At 45.9% G+C, this 15,988-nt stretch overlaps 1 protein-coding gene across 3 annotated transcripts in view; it reads left to right on the top strand.

The window, feature by feature from the left end:
- Nucleotides 1-15,988, top strand: part of arhgef18b (rho/rac guanine nucleotide exchange factor (GEF) 18b) — a 34,768-nt gene that overhangs the window by 3,146 nt on the left and 15,634 nt on the right. For all 3 annotated transcript variants that reach the window (XM_029499363.1, XM_029499361.1, XM_029499362.1), the window contains exons 3-14: nt 1,051-1,211; nt 1,375-1,994; nt 2,249-2,396; nt 2,555-2,681; nt 2,778-2,832; nt 4,208-4,282; nt 4,705-4,813; nt 5,091-5,271; nt 12,676-12,743; nt 13,373-13,418; nt 14,611-14,812; nt 15,407-15,513. In XM_029499363.1, coding sequence (XP_029355223.1) covers nt 1,051-1,211; nt 1,375-1,994; nt 2,249-2,396; nt 2,555-2,681; nt 2,778-2,832; nt 4,208-4,282; nt 4,705-4,813; nt 5,091-5,271; nt 12,676-12,743; nt 13,373-13,418; nt 14,611-14,812; nt 15,407-15,513 — 1,899 coding nt within the window. The remainder of the gene's footprint in view (nt 1-1,050; nt 1,212-1,374; nt 1,995-2,248; nt 2,397-2,554; nt 2,682-2,777; nt 2,833-4,207; nt 4,283-4,704; nt 4,814-5,090; nt 5,272-12,675; nt 12,744-13,372; nt 13,419-14,610; nt 14,813-15,406; nt 15,514-15,988) is intronic.

Here is a 15,988-nt window from a genome sequence, read left to right as displayed (position 1 = left end):
ATCAATCATTCTGCTATGTTTATGTGAAAGGGGCCAGTCTATGTAGCATTTTAACAACTTTGGTCTGGGATTTTTTTTTTTTTTTTACTGTTCAGTCTCAGCTCAGTTTGGCGGCTTTATTCCTTTAAGAGATTGTGGAGACCAAACTGTAGGGAAAAGAAAATGGGAATATTGGACTCATGCTGTCAGGTGGAAAGAAGGACGACTTGTTGCTCATCTGGTAAAAACATATATGTATGGATGGAGATGTGTATAAATATTTACGTCCTGCCTCTTTAAAAAGAGAAAGATTCAGATTTACAAAGTGGAAAATTTTAAGGATTCTCTTCTTACTTTGTTTTTACACGTCGCCCTCTTTAATGTTGAAGTTTCAGAGGCGCCCCCACGTCTGAGCAGCAAATGATAGTAAAGTCAAGAACTAATTTTCAAAGAAACTTGGCAAATGTGTTTAAGGAGGATTGATTCAGGCCCTGCGGAGTGAGACTCAGGCCTCGGGTTCAGAGGATGAGGATTACATAACCAGACGTTACTCTCCCCCCCCCCCCCCCCCCCAGACAGTGAACACGACTCAATCAGACGCCTTTTACAGACGTTTCAGACACCACCAGACACGCTCAGGTCTAATTGTTTCAATAACAAACTTTTTAACCCCAAATATGAGCTACCGTAGTTTGCCCTTCACTGCACGTCTCCTCCATATTATATGTTACATTACTCAGCAGAAGCAGGCAGCTTCTCAGGTCATTAAAATCTCCGGCTCTTCGCCGCCGACATGGAGACTAATGCTGGCTTGCTGCGCAGCTGCCAGTGGTGACGGTGGTTTGTGGCATCATGTGAATCGAGGAATCTGTTTATGCAGTGGAAACGTAAAGGAGCTTTGATGGGGGCTGGATCGGGGCTTTTTCCCTCCGTCAGACTGGAACTCTCTTGAATTGAACTGAATACGCAGGTGATATGCAGCTGCTGAGGGCGGCAGCTTTTCTCCTTCACTGTGTCGTTCTGTTGAATATGTTGCATTTTCAAGGAAACATCGCATCTGTTGTCTTTCAGCGTCTGAGTGCAAGCCATGTAGTCGGCCCTGCGAGTCTCCGGCAGGCCAAATCCATCTCCAGCCTCCTGCTCCGGGTGGGAAAGGCTCTTCCTCCTCGCTCTCCCCCGCCTCCATCACAGAGGATGTCCTCTTCGACAGCACAGCCACAAGCGATGAGCAGGTGATGTTATCTTTTTCCTGTCTGATTTAAGACCACCTATCTGGAGAATGCACGACCTCCCATCAGCCTCTTTCATCCCTCCGTATTGTTCACAGGCTGTGTGTGAGTTTTGTTGAGAATACGTTGCGTGCCTCCCCTCACTTTAAACGTTGTGGATTTGCAGGATGCCTGTTCAGTAGTCAGTGACTACGACTGCCTCGGGGTGGAGGTGGGAGGCAGTCTGGAGGACCTGCTGGCCCTCAGCTCCTCTCTCACAGCGTCTGAGTACTTAAAAGACTTGGAAGGAGGGATTCCGGCTCCGCGGCCCGGTGAAACCACAACAGACACAGTCCCACAGGCCGAAGCCCTGACTGTTGACCAACAGGAGTGTCTGATTCCGGACGCCGCTGCCATCGACCTCCATCTACAGACTCTGCCGCCGCTCTCTCCTCAGGCCATAGCTCCATCGCTGCCCTTCTACATGCAGCCTGAGGAGGAGCCTTACGACGGCTTTGTGGTCACTCAGCTGAGTCCTAAGTTATTACCCGGCTGCGTCACTGACAGCGAGGACTCCTCAGAGCTCCCAGCTAATCTCAATCTGACGATAGACCTGAATGGACTGCTGGGATCAGTGCAAACGACGACAGCAGAAGTAACAGGATCAGAGGGACTAAAAGTCCAAAGCACAATGGATTTTGACATGGACCTGGATGAGGACAGCTTCCCCATTCTGGTCAGATCCATGTCAACGTCTCGGAGGCACAGCTGGGGTGTCCCCGTGTCCCCCATTGACCTGCGGAGGAGGTAAGACATGGACAGAAATAAATCAGGACCGTCATCATTACATTTACCTCCCAAAGTCCTTCCAGTGTTTCCACATAGCAGCTTTGTAAACAGTTCTGTCAATACAGCTTTGGGGAAAGGACAGTGAACAGCGCACAAAAATATGTCGGGGGAAACAAAACATGGAGGGTCTAGATGTTTTGTTTGGTTTATATGCACATTTCAGAGATGGCTCACCGTCTTCCTGTTTGTTTGTTGCTCTGCTGCGCCGTCAGGCTGAGTCTGGATACCACGGCCATCGACAGCGACGAAGAGAGAGAGGATGAGGAGGACATCCAGTCCAGCTGCACAAACTGTCCCGTGGACGAGCCAGATGGACTCGGGGCGAGGATCCGCTGTCCCAGAGCCCGGGTCAGCAGCATGGTAACCATTTCTTCATGAAGCAGACAATCACTTTTTTTTTTTTCTTTTAGAGATAAAGATCAGCAGCTCACTGTTGTTGTTGTTGGTCCACACTAGAATGTAAAAAATGCTGTTTTAGACGAGGGAGGTAAAACAGATCAAACACGTGTTGCTTTCAGGCCCGTGACGCAGACGGCAGACATCTGTATTCCCGCTCAGAGATCCTCGCCACAGACGAATGTTCCCGAGCTGCGCGCATTTCTCAGGTCGTGCAGACGTCCAAACAGGCGGCGCGGGCGGCGGGAGGTGAGGCCGTGCGTTTAGTTTACGTGTGTTACGCTCAGCAGGCAGCCGCTCTCGTCACCTTTAACCTTTTCTTCTCTCCCTCTCTCTCTCCTGCAGCGGAGGAGTTTGACCCTGAAGAGAACCTGCACTCTAATGAAGGACAGAGCCACATGTAAGTGACTGACAGGTCGGGTTTCATGATGCTTTGCAGAATAAGTCTGTTTATTAGTGGGACTCAGTCCGTTGTTTTAGCGGCACCATACAGTAGTGCACATTCTGTTCTGGAGTTGTAAATCGTTATATTCTAACTCCCCCGCAGCAGAGGGGGCTTTCCCCATTTCCTCCTGACATTACTGCTTCATGTCATCAGTCTGTAACCTCCTTCCTCCCACAGTCCTCACTCCCAGCTCCTTAGATGGCCTCTCCGTGTGTATGTGTGTGTGCAGCCAATGTGTGCTAATGTGTCTGTGTGTGTGTGTTTGTGTGTGTGTGTGTGTCTGGTGATTGTACTGGACACAGTAGACTTCTTCTCTAAATCACACTTTGACACCCAGTTCCCAGCAATCGCACCATCTCCTCCTCTCTCTCTCTGTCCTCCTCCCCTCCTCTCTCCTCCTCCTCTTTCTCCTCTCCTCCTCTCTCTCCCCTCCTCTCCTCCCCTCCTCTCTCCTCCTCCTCTTTCTCCTCTCCTCCTCTCTCTCCCCTCCTCTCCTCCCCTCCTCTCTCCTCTCTCTCTCTGTCCTCCTCCCCTCCTCTCCTCCTCTCTCTCCCCTCCTCTCCTCCCCTCCTCTCTCTCCTCTCTCTCTCTGTCCTCCTCTCCTCCTCTCCCTCCTCCTCCTCTCCTCTCCTCCTCTCTCCTCCTCTCTCTCCCCTCCTCTCCTCCCCTCCTCTCTCCCCTCCTCTCCTCCCCTCCTCTCCTCTTTCTCCTCTCCTCCTCCTCCCCTCCCCTCCTCTCTCCTCTCTCTCTCTGTCCTCCTCCCCTCCTCTCCTCCTCTCCCTCCTCCTCCTCTCCTCTCCTCCTCTCTCTCCCCTCCTCTCTCTCCCCTCCCCTCCCCTCCTCCTCTCCTCCCCTCTCCTCCTCCCCTTCCCTCCTCCTCTCCTTACTGCCCCCCCACTCAGCCTCAGTGTCTTGTTTGTCTTAGGTTGATGGTACAGAAAGTTCTTCAGGAGCTAAAGCTCTACCACGGGTAAGTAAACAGGAGAGGGAGGTCTGTTCGCTGCTGCTGCTGTTCAAACACCCTCTCAGTCGGTCTCAGCAGCAGCAGGACACGCCACATTAAGACCGGGGGGGCACTGCTGCACTGTGTGTACAGATTGTATTGATTGTGCACGGATGGTTGTGGACACAAATTTCTTCGCTGACATCAGCTGACACTGAAACCACAGCTGGTCGAGGGAGACTTGTTCTGTTGGCTAAACACCCTCATGCTCTCTTTTCACAGTGAAACCGCTCCTATATCTGGTTATCTGGTCTTGTATCACCTGCTTAGTTTGTCATTCAGTGTGATTGTCACTCTCCTTTAAAATGACCTCATTGTGTGTCACAGAGCAAAGCAGAGGAACAACAGATCAGACGTGAAAAATTCAGGAAATGTCACTTGGTACGAGTTTCTCTCCAACGAGTGAGTGAGATTCTTTGTCGTCATTCTCTGTAACTGAAGCTGCAGAAATGTTCATGGACTTTTGTGACTTTTTAACTGGTCACCATGCGCCTCATGGATTTGCACAGAGAGGTGTTTCATTGCCTACAGGTTGTGGCCAAAACCAAACAGTGAGTAATATGTGAAGTGTCAGTTAAGTAAAAGTTGCTCTTGGTTCTGCAGCGAAGCGGTTTTTCCTTCATAGAAACAATCCAGTTCCGTCATTATTACTGTAACTTGTAAACAAATCAGGTTATTTCCTTTAAATAATATAACGTATGTACTTGAGAATCAGTTATGACATATCATATCTAGATAGAGTATGAGTTAATTACATCTCTGCAGATGAGAAAACTGTTGTTGTTTCCTTCATCTTTTGATGCATTGAATGTCACTTGTGTCAGGAACGAGGAAGAGGAGGATCGTGCGGAGAAGGTGGAGAAGGGCACCAAGGTGAAGAGGACTCTTAGCTCTCTGAGGAGCAGGGTGACCGGCTCCTTCAACAAAGAAAAGGTAGACACACAAATAGTGCACGTCACAGCGCAATATACCGTCCTATCTGAACTACACGAACATACGTGGCCTGATAAGAACTGCAGTTTTCTGTAAGAGCTAAGAATCATGGGAATACAATTTCCCCCAGTGTAGAATGACGAAAAGTTTTTCATTTCTGACAGTGAGAGAAACAAGAACACACACACACGCGCACACACACACACACACACACACACAAAAACCCTTCAAAAATGAAGCCTCTCCGCTGTGTTTTAATTTCCTTGTTCCTCTGCAGGGTAAGAACCGAGAGAAAGAGCAGCAGAAGGAGAAGGGGAAGGAGAAGGAGAGGGAAGCAAAAGAGAAAGTATGCAGTGGCAGCAGCGGGCATTGTTTTGTGCCGGGCGCCTTCTCCATCTGCGCCACCTGCTCGCTGTGCAGCAAGTCCCTGCAGAAAAAGCACGGCCTGCAGTGCATGAGTGAGTAACACCACGGCCACAGGGGTACACGCACGCCACGCTCGTTCTCCGGATGACACACACGTGCACAGGTGTTCCGCTCGCACACACCAACCTGCGTCTATTCATAACCACGCTGCCACGGGTGCATGCTCACTCACACAGTTATTGGAGCGCTCAGGTGGAAACAAACACAATCACACACGACAACACGAGTACAATGAGTCTAATGCAGTTCAGGGATTTTTCAGGAAATGACCAAATATGCTTTCTAGATGAAATGCATGACTATTTCTAACTTGTTGGTATTTATATGCAAGGTGTTGTGTTGAAATCACATTCTTCACTACAGTTCCTTGAGCTGCATTTGAAATTGTGAAGAATTTTATACAAAAACAATGACGCTGCCCCCCCCCCATCCTCTTTTTCATGCCGCATGATTACCATGCGTGTCCTGTGTTTCACAACTCAGAACACTAGTTTAGACGTGTTATCTGATTTGTTATCACCATCCTCTGACAGATGTTTACAGCGTGTCTTACCTTTTGCTGCTCCGGATTGTGTTCTCTGCACATTTTCCAGCATCTTTTGTGTGGTGCATGATGAAGTCTCACATTTAGAGAGCAGGCTGGTACAACTCCCCGGGGGGGGGGGGGGGACGTACAGGATGCTTCAAACGATTCCTCTTTCTGTCACCGTTCGCCTGTTCCGTTCTTTAGCAATCTGCAGGTCAGCTGATCTGAACACACATTTACTAAATGAAAGATGTGAAACTACTCAGGCTGCACGACAATATTCAAACGTTTTCACTAATTTGTTTGATTATTATTGGACAAGACAATCATCCTGATGGGTGCAAGTTATTCCAGTTTTAATTGTACGTTTTTATGCTTTCATATGCCGATCAACAAGCACGAAGTGGCTTAAAGTGGAGATGAAGCGAAGTACAACATGTAATTGTGTTTGTACGGATCTATTTGTCCAGAGGAAAAAAAATATTACACAAAAAGATCTCTATCTTTATCGATTAGTTGAAGCTGACACAGTGAAACTATCTCACTCCCACGGGGCATTAGGGGTATTTCCTTCTCATCATCTCCACACAGCCAGAGTCAGTGCAGAAGTCGAAGGCCGAACTGTTGGCGTTACTGTAACTCTCTGTTTGTCTTCTCATAAACCATGTGGCCTGCTGGTGGTGAATTCCTCATCACCAAATAAAGTTTCCAAGGAGGAAACAAACCGTTTTCACTATTAGCAATGTTGCTCCCATTTTATTTACTCTGTGGAGGTGGGGGGGGGCAGTCAGGCCGTCAGGTCACCTCATGACCTGCCTGGCTCCCCAGCTCCTTGTGTCTGTGGGGGGACAAAGGCCATTTATAAGTCTCACAGTCTGCAGTTTGGGGGGGGGGGGGGGGGGGGTAATGTATGATTGTTTTTAATAACCTGCTTATTAAACAAAGTTGTTCTGGGATATTTCACACAGAGCAGGTCACCAACACCTTCCCTTTATTTACACAACTACACATCCATCACCAGGACCTCTCTCCATTCATCAGCCATTAACACACACCGACACAGCCACAGACACAGCCACAGACAGACACAGCCACAGACACCGACACACACACTGACACAGCCACAGACACACAGACAGACACTGACACAGCCACAGACACAGCCACAGACAGACACAGCCACAGACACCGACACACACACACAGACAGACACACACACAGACACACACAGACACAAACAGACAGACACCGACACACACAGACACAGACACAAACAGACAGACACTGACACACACACAGACACAGCCACAGACAGACACAGAGAGACACACACACACACACAGCCACAGACAGACACAAACAGACACAGCCACAGACAGACGCACACACACACAGCCACAAACAAACAGACAGACACACACACACACACACACACACAGACAGACACAGCCACAGACAGACACACACACAAACAGACACTGACACACACAGACACAAACACTAGAACACAAACACACACAGCCACAAACAAACAGACACACACACACACACACACACACACACACACACGGGGCGTGAGAAAGCCAGTGTGTGTCCCTTTAACTGGGAGCCCTGCAGGGACTCAGCCCAGAATCAGGAGTCCGCAGATTGTTCCCGACTCTGAGCGGAGACCCAGACCGGACAGACCGGACCGAGGCGGCCTTACTGCCGCTGACATCCGATGGCCCAACCGATTTATCCGGCTCATGCGGGAAGCCTAAGACCCCCCTCCCACCACCAGCACCACCGGCACCAGCAGCAGCAGCACCCCACCTCTGGATGCGGTCACTCCGGATAGACTGAGCGGGTCGGGTCGTGCCGGATCGGTAAGAGAGCGGCTCCCGGAGCCGGATCAGGTGGACCGGGTCCCGTTGTTCCGCTCAGCGGGGAGTTTTCGGACATTAGCTTCGCCTGCTAAAGGCTAACAACAGCCAGCCAGCCAGCCGACTTTCTCCGGGAGTCCATCCTCCTGTGTCTTTGTGTTTCGGCCGAGTTCAAGTCAGCGTGTCAGCAAAAAAAGGGGAACCAACTTTTAAAGTTCTTAATTATTATTATATTTTCTATTTTAATCACAAGCTGGTCCGAATTAGCTCATAGCCGGCTAGCTTGTTAGCCACTTAACGCTAGCGCCGTTAGCCCTTCATTTGGGAAAAAAAAAAAAAAAAACGTTAGTTGGCTAAACGCTCGGCTCGTAATTACGGCTGATGATTAGCTGGATTAATCATTTACTCTAAGCAGTCCACCTCTCTTTGTCTTCCTGTCTGAATTTGTCCCTTCAAATCCACTTTCTGTGTCCCGTTAGGACTCTGTCTTTGCTGCGGGGGCTGCAGACTTTGCATGAAGCTCAACAGGTGAATGCTAACTTAGCTAAAGCTAGCCTCCTCCATGACTGTATTTACAAAGTGCTAAAGTGTCCATTAAATTGTCTCCTCCGATGTGGTGAGGAGATCAGAGCTTACTGAAACCAATAATGGTCTCATTCACACGAGCCTGAGGGAGATGCATCTGTCTGTGTTTGTATTTCCATCCCGTCCAGAGCCGGAGGAGAGACCCAGCTCAGCAGCTAACTGGCTCTGGGTTTGAGCCTCCATGATCCTGGACGGGTGAAATGGATTTTATTATTCAGTGTCACATTCCTGTAATTCCTCAGCCGGGCAGGTGATGCCCTCTGCCAGGGCTTTATGAGCATCAGGCAATAGGAATGGCCCAGGCTGTCCCCCTGTGTCCTGCCTGGGTCACATGCTGCTGATTGTTCTTGGCAGGTCTGCAGGCACATCACAGCCCACTGCACTGACTGCTGTCTCCCCCATCTCTCCCCCCATCTCCCCCTGTTATCACTTCGTCTCCCTGCAGTCGATTTTTCTGTATCGACTAATGCCCACCTTATTTATCCGTCTACAGATTAATCTGTGTAATACGTGTTTTGTTTTGTGTGTTTGTGTGTGGAGTCCTGTTCTTCTATCCATTAACTATCAATCAAGCAATCAATCAATCAGTCAAATCCTATTTCTAAAAACTGTGAAAATGCAACTAATTTCCAGGAGCCCGATCTTCTGTATTCAGATTGATTGATATTATGACCAAGATAAACACTAAATCCACTGAAAACTGATACTACAGTGTTTCAACACCGGTGATTGATTTATCAGATTTCTTTGTCATTGTTATTGATTCCCTGTTTTATTGAATGACTAATTTTCGCACCACTTGGAAGTGCATAATGTTTATTTTGATCTAGATCTCCCTTTACCTCTCCCTTAAAGTGTTGTCTGTATACTACTGGTCTTCAGTAGGACTCATGGTTCCACTTTGTGGGTGAGAAATGTGACAGAGATGTTTCACTTCACTGCGTAAACAGCTCCCTGAGTCCCAGTTCCTCCTGTTTCACTAGATGATGTCATGGTTTGGCTGGCTGCTTCAGAGTTCGCCCCAAATGTAGATGTTTTTGTCCCTCTTGTCTCGTGAAATGAAGTGACCCCTTATACACATATGCACGCATGAACACACAGGAAGCAGGTGACTTCAACTGTTGGCTGCCAACTAAGAAAGTTTTACCTTCAAAATGGCTGTCATGATCTCTTTCATTTATGGTTGGGCTTTAAAATCTTTTGTGGTAGCAGAGGTTTCCCATGAACTTCAGAGTTCAGGGTTATATTCTGCCTATGAATGGGTTTAAGTAAACCGCAGCGTATATTAATACATACATGCACCTTTTTTTCTCAGAATGGGTACACTGCACTTTATAGTTTAAAGTGGCTCTGTAGGGGTTTAGTTTATAAACAGAGTTGTGCCTTTTCACACACTGCATACACCAGAACTGGAAATTCTTGCTTATTGACCACCACAAAAGGTTGCTTTTTAGCTGCTCATCTAAAGGTGCAATTACTGAAGCTTATGAAATCTCTGTGGAATTGCTCGTCTTTGGCTCATTTAAGTGCAGTTTTTCATATTTTCAGTCAAAACCAGCATTTAAAAAAATCTACGCACTTGAAATTCCTCAGGCTCTGTGTTGAATCTGACAGTGTTTGCAGGCTGTATGAAGACAGCTGCTTTAAAGTGGCCTGTCTTATTAGGTAACATTTCCCTGAAAGTATCCACCCAGTGCTGTTTGCTGCTCTGTTGAGTCCAACCTTGCTCAATGAGATAACGTTGAGCATTATATTCTCTGTCCAAGAGTGAGGGAACAGTGATTTTTTTTTTTTTAAGTGTTTTATGAATTAGTTGGCTTCTTTTATCCTCCTTTTCATCAGAGATATATTATTCCTGTGGTCACGGTGCCCATTTTCAGTCAATTGATTGTCACTCTGAAGTGTTAACTGCACACTGCAAGTGTGCTTCTCTTGTGATAGAGTAGTCAGAAGTCAGTCGATGCTGAGTGTGGTGGTGGTTTTTGATTTGGGGGCTGAGTGTCCCGTGGTTCTGCTTCAAACCACAGTGCAGCTGTCATGAGTGACTGACTGGAATCTCCTTCTCACGCAGCTCACAAGTGGCAGAGCGGCTCATCTGTCGGCTTCACCTGATGATGATAATCACAGTGACAGTGCAGTCTGGCCTGACATCAGAGCTGTGTGCGCTTTGAGCTGTCTGTTGCTTCTTTTCTTGCCAACCTTTGCTTTATTTTCTGCACACACAAGGTGGTCTGTGGTCTCACCAAGTTATTCCTGATAAGCTCCATGTTATCAGTAAACAGGAAACACAGCGTACTTTCTTATCTTGAGCCTTTTTGTCTGTGTATGTGTGTGTGTAAGTAAAAATTCTTTCCAACTCATCTTGGCTATAATCACCTCAACCTCACATACCTAATCAAAAATGGCCTACTCTTAGCTTCTCCAATGACTTGAAATGATATTGTTTTAATGACACTGCTTATTATTCCATTCAGATCTGCTTATCTGTCGAGTCCTGTTATCTGTCCCTGTTCTTACCAATACTTTTCCCTGCCTTAGCCAGTCATTGTGGTCAGGCTTTGTCAAAGATGGTGAGAAGATGTATTACAGGCCTGGTTGACTTGATTAGACAGTCATGGTGTGTTCTTTTTGTCTTTTGTCTGAAGAGGCCAAGTTGGCAAAGGAATTAGAATTGTGCACATCATTTGCAGTGAGGTGGAAAATCATCTCTGGGTTTGGCTGGCATGTCTGCTGATGAGTTTGACTTACTGACTCCACTGCCCGTTTCTTCCTAAAACAAACAAACAAAAAAACCAAACAAACTATTTTCTTTGGCTTGAAAATCTTAAGAGAACTTTCTGTTCTAAAATAAGAGGATCTTAAAAAAAAAAAAGAAGAAGAAGGTGGAGTTTGTGGTATTTTGTGCTTTTGGGCAAATGTGGCACTATTCTGCAGCTGCATCAGTTCAGTGCTGCTGGACCCGACTCAAAGAGGGACACAGCGCTGCTGGTGATGATTATTCAAAAGCCAGTTTCTGTTTTCTTTTCCTTCAGTTCAGCCAGCAATTGTTTATTTATTAGCAGACAGAAGGAGGCAGTAGCACGGGGGTGGGGTGGGGTGTGGGGGTGGTAGAGATTGTGAATCCAGTTAAAATGAGTCTGCTTAGGTAGTAAAAGAGTCAAAACTCACCATACATGTTCCTCCATTCTTACCTTCTCATTCACCTGCTCGCACAAGTGATCATTTCCCTGAATGTTTCATGCTCTAATTGTGCTTTTTCATTGTTTCTTTGTGCCAGCACACAAAAGGGAAATAAGCAATAGTGGCCTTTTACTGTAGGTTGTAGAGCAGTTAGTGGAAGTTACTAGTATGGGTGCCGTTGGCTTTGTTGTTTAAAAAAAAAAAAGAAAAGAAAAAAGCTGAGCCACTGCCAACAAGAATTAAGCAAACGCCGTGCTGCCTCTTGGTCCTGTAATACCCAGAGTGTACAGGAAGTCGTTAGATTTTTTTTTATTGAGATCACAAATCTCTCTAAAATAAAAATCAAATTAGCAACATGCATTTTTAGAAGTAAAACAAACATAAAAGAAATGAAAATGTCACAAGTAACTTGTCACTTATTGTGAGTTCTAACAGACTCAGAGAGACACAACAACACAACACTACTTCCTGGTATAGACCCATTAATGCATTCAGAAGGAGTCCACTTTTTATTGATTATTGGCCTGTTAGCCTAATTTACTGCGCTTCACTGCTCAGCCTCTCTCTACAGACAAGCAACTCTCGTTTTTGGTGTACATGTGCATTTCTGCACTTGTTCACGTCTGTATGTTTTGCATTGGTGGCCACGTGTCTTCATCTGACTGGGCTGGGATCAGACTTTGCATAGTGATGACGCTCATTTGGTTGTCCAGCCTTATCCCCTGAGCTAGGTTTGGAGTGATTACTTTATACAGTATGCAGCCAACCTGAAAGATTGTTTTGCTTTACCAGTTTGTTGTCTTTCCAGTAATTGAGTAAAATATGGAGGTGCCCACAGTGTGCTTTTGCAAACCATCTCGGATTTTTATCTGTTAATCAGCAGACATGCAGTCAACCATTCTGGCAGCTTTGATTTTTTATTTATTTATTTTTTTTTTTTTTTGAGAAAAATTACTGAGAAAAAAGGATGTTCCTGACCTGCCTGCTGTGAGACCGCCTCATGTATTTATTAACAAACAGAAGCCACAGAGCTACAGCTCCACCAGCCTCATGAAGTCAAAGTGATTCTTCGACGTTGTGATATGAATATTTGTCTGAAAACAACTGCTTGAAAAGGTTGTGCTTCAGTCTTGTGAGAATCACAGTCTTGGTTTACTGTTTTAATGTTCTCCATCCACGACTAGTCCAAAAGGCATCAATGTAAGCCTGTGTATGCTGTATACAACTGGTCTAGCAAGACTAATTCGATGCTGATCCTTCGATCCTGTCCTGCTGTTTTTCAGATTGTGCTGTGAACGTTCACAAGAGCTGCAAGTCTCTGCTGGGTGAGTGCACCAGCAGCAGGAATAAGGTAAACACGAGACTGGAGGAGTAAGGCAATGCTACATAAATAGAGCCCTATAACATCTGTTTTTGTTGTTTTTTTTTTTCTTTCATTCTTTTTCGGTTTTTAATTTTTGAGAATTCCGTTTTTAGCAATTTACACAAATTTAATACGGAGACAGTGAATGAATTCATGAAATGTTGACAATTTCTTCAGTTATAACTGAAAGCTTTAATACTTCCAAACGTTTAAGCAAAAACATAACAATGAAACGTACGACCCACAACTTTGGTGGAAATGTCAAATCCCCATGCACTTTTGTTTTCTCTTTGGATTACAGACATCTCCATTGAAATACATGATAGTCATCTTCTGTGTTGTCAGTGACTCTTGTTTAGGTGTCTCAGACATAATCAAATACATATATCTGATGGCTAATTTCTCATTATCCAGGGAGGTATTCACACACATCCCCCTGTCTGAATGTGAACCTGTCCGAGATGGACTTTGGTTGTCATGTAAAGTGCAGGCTACGAGAACAGCCTCGTTTTGCAAAGAAAATGCAGCGAGTGTGCAAGTTTTGTTATCTGTCACTCCAATTGCATGTGAGAAAGCCCTTGAAATAATGCTGTCTTCCCTTATTTTTATCTGCACAGAGAGATTCTCTACCCAAGAACGTCTCATCGGGATCTTCAAGCCTCAGTAAGTAGAAAATGCACGTGCAGATGAGTTGCAGTGGAAGGGACAGAGTGTTGGATGAGACTGCAGCTTTAGTCCCCTTGTGCCAAATTAAAGAGAGCTACTTGCCTCTCAGGTGGTTTGCGATGGATTAACAATGCAGGGGGAAAAACAGACTGTTGCAAAAGGTGATGATTAGCTGTCGTGAAGAAAAGTCCAGAAAATCCACTTTTTTTTTTTTTGTTGTTGTTGTTGTATACACACCCATGTTAAATTAATTTCAATATACAAAGAACATAACAAGCAAAATTAAGTTAGGCCTTTTGCTAATTTCACCCCTGTAAGTTTTCAACGTTTTCAAAAAGTAATTCAATCCAGTTGTAACAATAAGTAAGTCTTAATGCACATGATCGAACCCCCATTAGACACGAGCAGCTGCAGCAGCAGCTTTACTTAATCTCCGGTGCTGTAGTTGTTTTTCCCTTTTGAACAGCTGGAGTCCTGTCAGCTCCACCTGAACTCTCACCATGTCCTGCTCTGGCCAATCAGTAGCTTGTGTAGGGGGCCAGGAAGATGAAGAGGGCAGGCAGGAGTTCAGGACCTGAAGGTGCTAGGAATATAAAAAGGTGTGCATCTTTCCAGGAGGTTCTAGAAGAGGTGAACAACCTGACAGTATATAAATCCAGCGCACATTCTCTCCTCTGATTCTGTTGGTTTACACCAGTGAAGGAGCAGTGCTCATTCTTTTAGCTGTAATATCTACTGATACAGTGAAGACTGTTCAACCCTTCAGTGGAGATTGGATTAGTACTCTCCTCCTACTGCCACTCCTAAGTCGAGATATTGGTAATGGAGGAGGCAGTTCCCGAAGGCTCTAGCCAAATGAAGAGGACCTCCAAAGGGTGCAGAATTGCTAAAACATCCCCATCTTCTTCTCCCTCATTGTGGGGTCTGTCCGGACGTGTTGGGATGCGAGTGTTGATGCACCGTGACCTGATCACCTGCCGATTCTTCCGATCGTTGCCCCGATCTTGGCTGAAAAAATCCAGGAGCCGACTTCGACAGGAGTCGAACAAGCGCCCACTCGCCTCCTCGTCCTCTTCTCCTCTCCCCTTGTTATCTTCTCCTTTCTTCCTGTCCTCTCATTCTTCCTCACATTCCTCCTCCAGCCTGTCCAAGTCCCTCACTTCACCTGTCTCTTGTCGTCCCTCCCCAGCACTAAAAGACAGAGAGCGGGATCCGACAGGCCTAGCTTCACTTCAGACCTTGGATGGCCACCCAGGTTTCCTCAGTGCCCCAGGCATGACCATTAGTCAGTGGGGACCTAACACTCAGCAGACTGCCACCCATACCACCTGCTCCACTTCAGCCTCTGTCTACAGCCCCGGCCAAAGCCTTCATCACCACAACAGCTCAGGGTGAGTTTGAATTTTCATGCACAGAGTAGTTTTGTTAAAACTAATTTATTTAAAAAGGAAAAAGGCTACCGTTGAGTGACAGAATTCTTCTTCTTTTTTTTTTCTTTTTTTTAATAAAAATTATCTTCCTTGCAAATCTATAATGGTAGAAATTTTGCAGGACCGCCTTTATGTTAATGTTGAATATTTTTAGACTCTTCGCTTTGCTGCTCAAATGCAATTTCCTTATTTTTGTATGAGATGTTTATTTATAGTTGATGTATCAAAGCACTTTGTTTTATCTAATAATACAGCTTTTGCGAACTGAAACTAGACAGCTCTCAGAAGAGGCTGCGTTTATGGTGTTTTACTAAGAAATGGTGAAGGGAGAGAGAGAGGGAGGCAGAGCATCAGGAAAGGTGTTAACAGGAGTGGAAAGAAGGGAGCGACTTTCAGACAGCGGTATAGAGGAAAGAATGAACAAGAAAAATCCAGCTGCCTGTGTTTCACTTGTCAGTTTTTGTGCTGTACTTAAGTGCTGCCACTAGCATGAAGGTTTGAGCGTTATCTGAGTGAGCATGTATGCAACCTTAGACCTGTTCTGTCGACCCTCAGATCCATCCCCGGGGAGATGGATGAGACGGATGCTCTCCGCTCCAAGCGCTGCAATGACGATGCCATTTCCCTCGCTCCCTCGACCACCGAGTCCATCATCGTAGAAGGTGAGTCGTCTAGCTGAGGTGGGGATTGGATTTCACTTTCAACAGATCCACGCTTGATTGAAACTTTTTGCTCCATAGGAAAGCGTGTGAAATTGTGTGAAAGCGGTGGCACTACTATTTCTGTTACACATACCTTTTTCTGAGCCTATTTAGTTCTCGAAGATCTATGTGTTTGTCTTTTGGGAGTTTTCTGAAATCCAGGGAGGAGAGTTTATGGAGTCAGGGGTGACCTCACCCTGTCTCATTAAGCTGCAGTGTGTGGGAGAGACCCAGGCTAACTGTGTACTAGCGTTCAATCTTCTCTCCTTAACTCTTTCCTTCAGATGCATGTCTCAGGATTTATCACTTTATGGGGCACATCCTTACCATAAAGGAGCTATACAGGTGCAAGGTTGGCTTAGCCTGATTGTTGTGTTTCTTCTGTTTAATTGTTTTCAATTATTAATGTGCTCCTAAAGATCTGTCACATTTACCA

The sequence above is a fragment of the Echeneis naucrates genome, chromosome 4, assembly GCF_900963305.1.
Source record: "Echeneis naucrates chromosome 4, fEcheNa1.1, whole genome shotgun sequence".
NCBI lineage: Eukaryota > Metazoa > Chordata > Actinopteri > Carangiformes > Echeneidae > Echeneis > Echeneis naucrates.
Note: the sequence above shows the minus strand (reverse complement) of the source record. Positions and strands in the feature narration are given on the sequence as shown.